This window comes from Octopus bimaculoides, chromosome 1, assembly GCF_001194135.2.
Source record: "Octopus bimaculoides isolate UCB-OBI-ISO-001 chromosome 1, ASM119413v2, whole genome shotgun sequence".
Taxonomy (NCBI): domain Eukaryota; kingdom Metazoa; phylum Mollusca; class Cephalopoda; order Octopoda; family Octopodidae; genus Octopus; species Octopus bimaculoides.
Genome location: NC_068981.1, coordinates 90763327 through 90768088, shown reverse-complemented (window position 1 = coordinate 90768088; position 4762 = coordinate 90763327). Strand labels below are relative to the sequence as shown.

At 36.2% G+C, this 4762-nt stretch overlaps 1 protein-coding gene across 1 annotated transcript in view; it reads right to left on the bottom strand.

Annotated features, from left to right (window-relative positions):
* LOC106881256 (rhomboid-related protein 2) overlaps nucleotides 1–4762 on the bottom strand; it is a 113575-nt gene that overhangs the window by 43529 nt on the left and 65284 nt on the right. Inside the window, exon 2 of the mRNA XM_052968234.1 lies at nucleotides 113–136. Coding sequence (XP_052824194.1) covers nucleotides 113–136 — 24 coding nt within the window. The remainder of the gene's footprint in view (nucleotides 1–112; nucleotides 137–4762) is intronic.

Sequence of the window (4762 nt, the reverse complement as noted above, 5' to 3'; positions counted from 1 at the left end):
TGGGTATAATGGGCTTCGTATATTTTACCCCAGTGTCACTTTGATGGCATGCACTGCTCTCTCACTCAATAATGATAATAATAATAACAACAACAATAATAATTTAACTTACATCATCAAATATTGGTTTATATTTCTTCAAATTTCAACAAGAACAGCAAAATTCAATGATGAAAAAGAAAAAGAAAGAGAAACAGAATATAGTTTATTTTTATTATTTTCAACAATGCATAAAACATTAATGTAGATCAAACTATAAAAGGTTGTTTCAAAGATATAAAAGAGCAAAGAATTACATGAACTGTTTCATTGACAAACAAAAAGAAACCAAAGTGATTAAATAATAACAGTAAAAAATACAACAAGAGCAACAACAACAAAATGAATAGATAAATGTGACATGGCATACCTCAAATCAAAATCTAAAACAAATACTTATTGCGAACTGAACTTTATGCTTCAGCACTTCTTCAATGGAGGCAAAACAACAGAAAATATCTAAAAAAAACTTGTTCTGCAAGTTAAGGACAAATTGCTCATGGTTTGTAACCATGAGAATTTAGTAATAGCTGAGTTCCCAAAATCTTAGTTTGATATATGGCAGAAGAGAGGGGGGTGTTTATGTGTATTATACACCCCCCACCCACACACACACACACGCACACACACACATATTAGATAGATATATATATATATATATATATATATATATATAGGGTGATAAATTGAATATTAATTCAATTTAAAACCAAGTGGCCTACACGTATATATATATATATATATAATCAACCACATATACTCAGTGTACTTGGTATTGATAAGCCCCAAAATGGCAAAATATCGTTATACATCACTCCTTAATGGGATTGGAGGTGAGTTATCTCACTTGTCTATGACTTACAGATGTTTTAACAACCAGTGCTAAGAGGGAGCTGTCCCTAACATGCTATACCACAACAAACTGGTGAACAAACACACACATACACACAATATATATGTACACAAACACACACACACACAATATATGTACACACACACAAGTATGTATGTATAGATATTATTTAATAGATGCATGTTTTTATGTGGTGCTAATAGATTCATATGTTGAGAAATATCTCAAACATATTCATCAAGCACAAACCACATATAGAAAACTAAAAATTGAATGAGAGAAGAAACACAAAAAGTTGAGAAGGAAGCTTATACATTTTACTTTTTACTTTTACATTTTCCATTTTTTAATCTTTCACATTTTCTATATGCTTCCTTCTCAACATTTTACATTTCTTCTCTGATTTAATTTTTAGTTTGTTATATGTAGTTTGTGCCTGATTAATATGTGAGGTATTTCTCAACATATAAAACTATTAGTAACACATAAAAATATAATTTTGGGGGTTGATCTTACCATCACGAAACAGTACATTATATATATATATATATATATTCTTTAATTATTTTATTTGTTTTAGTCACTTGCCTGCGGCCATGCTAGAGTACTGCCTTGAAGGATTTTAGTCGAACAAACTAACCTCAAGGCTTATTTATTTAAGCTTAATACTTATTCTATCAGTCACTTAGGCCAAGCTCCTAAGTTACGAGGACATAAACACACCAATACCAGTTGTCAAGCGGGTCATAAGGGGATAAATACAGACACACACACACACACATAGATATATACATACATTTATATATGACGGACTTCTTTCAGTTTTTGTCTACCAAATTCACTCACAAGGCTTTGTGAGTGGATTTGGTTGGTCTGAAGCTATAGTAGAAGACACTTTCCAAAGATGCCATGCAATGGGACTGAACCTGGGACCATGTGGTTGTAAAGCAAGCTTCTAACCACACAGCCATGCCTGCACCTATATATATATATATATATATATATATATATATATATATATACACACACACACACACATATGTATATAAATATATTATACAGCCATCAGGACCATATTTCTTGTGGCTAATATTGTAGATGGTTTCAGAGGCAGTATTGTTTCATGCAAAGGCAGTATCTTCTGGACATACACGTTCAAAGCAACTGTGAAAAATAATTGGTTCTTGTCATATTTTCATACAAGTTCCAAGCACTTATTTTGAAGTGTTGTATTAAACTCCCAAACATGTCTACAAGATATCATTACTTTGAAACACAGCACTATCACTAAAACAATCTATAATGCTATTCTAAAAAAGTATTATCTTAATGGTCATACCAAAGGTACACTAGGACCAGAATGTATCTACAGCTTTAAAACTAAAAAATACCGATGTAATTTTCTGGCAAAAACACCAGCCCTGAATCAAAAACATAGGTTAGATATTGCTCTTTGGGGCAGGGAGCAAAACATGCTCTACTGAAACACTCAGCTGCCTGGTGAATAAATCTTGTCAAAAATAAGTATAAAAGAACAGCTTTGGAAAATTTACAGCTCTTATGTCAAGGATATAGAATTTCATTTGTTTTTCATTATCATAAATACACTAGACTATGTATTTGCATGAAATCTTAGAAATGCAGGTGTTCTCCAAGAAAGAACAAAGGAAACTGATTCACATCCTCCAAATACAATTCATTAGTATCACAGGGAAAAATTAGTAAAACTTTCCAGAGATTCTACTTTTGAGGTCCCTGGAGTGAACACATGCACACAATTACATGAACATATGGAATAAACAAACATACACACACACACACTGTCTTGGCTTAAACAAGACTTTCATCACTTTGATAGCAGATGGCTCAAATCTGAAAAGGAAAAAAAAAACTTGAGTAAATCCCAAAGACACAAACACACACACAATCAAAAGAATATAAAATTGCAGGGCAAAGCTGTTAAATACTCATTTACCATTACTGTCAACAACAGTAAGCTGGAGGTAATCCACAAGTTCACATACCACAACTCTACCATCACAGACAATCTCTCTCTGGAGCAGTGTTTATCAACCATTTTTGTCTTATGGGCTCTTTGATACCTATTTTACTCAGATGCACTCTCATAGGCATTTGATGTTTAAAAATATCCCATTATATTTTTATATTTTTATTTTCCTTCATTGGACACTAAATTCTGTTTGCGAAGACCTGTTGAGGCAAGTGAAATCAAAATAGAAATCAAATTTGATGACAGCACCGCATGACTGGCATCTGTGCTAGTGGAGCGCTAAGAGCACCATCCGAGCGTGATCATTGCCAGGGCTGCTGACTGGTTCCCATGCCAGTGGCATGTAAAAAGCACCATTCAAGCATGATCATTACCAGCATCGCCTTACTGGCACTTGTGCTGGTGGCACATGAAAAACAATATTCAAGTGAGGTCGTTGCCAGTGCCGCTGGACTGGTTCCTGTGCAGGTGGCATGTAAAAAATACCATTTGAGCATGGCCGTTGCCAGTACTGCCTGACTGGCCCTCGTGGCACGTGATGGGCATCCAGCTGTAGAAACTCTACCAGATCAGATTGGAGTCTGGTGTAGCCATCTGGCTCGCCAGTCCTCAGTCAAATCATCCAACCCATGCCAGCACGGAAAGCGGACGATAATGATGATGATTAGAAATTGTATGTTGTAGAAGTATTACCAGTTTATTGCACATAAACTTTAACAACAAAATCTTATATGGACTCTACCCTGCAACCAAGGGTCATATGAAGTCTGGTTGAAACCATTGCTTTAGAGTCTGAGATCAACAGAGGTATCAGAAGAGCAATCTCAACACTAACTAGACTGACAATGAGCCTGAAAGAATAGTAAGCTAATAGTGCACATCAATGTTATAATTTACAAGGCTTGTTTGCTTAGCACACTTCTTAATGGCAGTGAGATCTGATGTACTTCAAACAAGAGTCATGTCTCAAAGTTTTTCACCTTTGCAACCCCAGATGGATCCTGGATATCAAGTGGACTGAAAAAGCCTTCTCATCCCACTGCAATAACAATGCCTCCAATGTTTGAGCATCCTTGTTGTTAGACGGGAGCATTAAGATCTGTACATGTTTTTCAGAACTGAAAATAGGAGAGGCTATGGTTTACTGATAAAGAAAAACAAAATCAACAGAAAAAAAAAACAACAAAAATAGTTCCTTCTCCATTTGGTACAAGAATGGTAAACGATGCATTCAAATACAGTCACTGTAGCTAGTCACTCACATGTGGATCTCTACAGTCACAGTAGATGCTACTCTACCAACAAGCCTTAAGCAAAATGTTCTAGGTGCAAATCCTTGATCCATGGTCATGTTACACTAACATATGCCTCCAAACCACATCCCGTTTCTTCACGGACTCCTTTTTTTAAAAATTATATACCTCCTGACTGGCCTTCGTGCCGGTGGCATGTAAAAGCACACACTACACTCTCGGAGTAGTTGGCGTTAGGAAGGGCATCCAGCGGTAGAAACTCTGCCAGGTCAGATTAGAGCCTGGTGCAGCCAACTGGTTCGCCAGTCCTCAGTCAAATCGTCCAACCCATGCTAGCATGGAAAGCGGATGTTAAACAATGATCATGATGATGATGATGATGATGATGATGATGAGAGAGAGAGGATTATCTTAGCAGAATTATAGGCTCCTGAGCAAATCAATGCACTGAGCTCTATAGTATTTAACAAGACACAGCATACTTTGATTAGAATTGGACCCTTAGATCCCAGAGTCCCCACTGCATCCTGGACAGCAGCCCATAGTGCCCATGCCTTAAGACAGCACTGTAGACAGACAGACAGACAGACAGACAGACAGACAGAC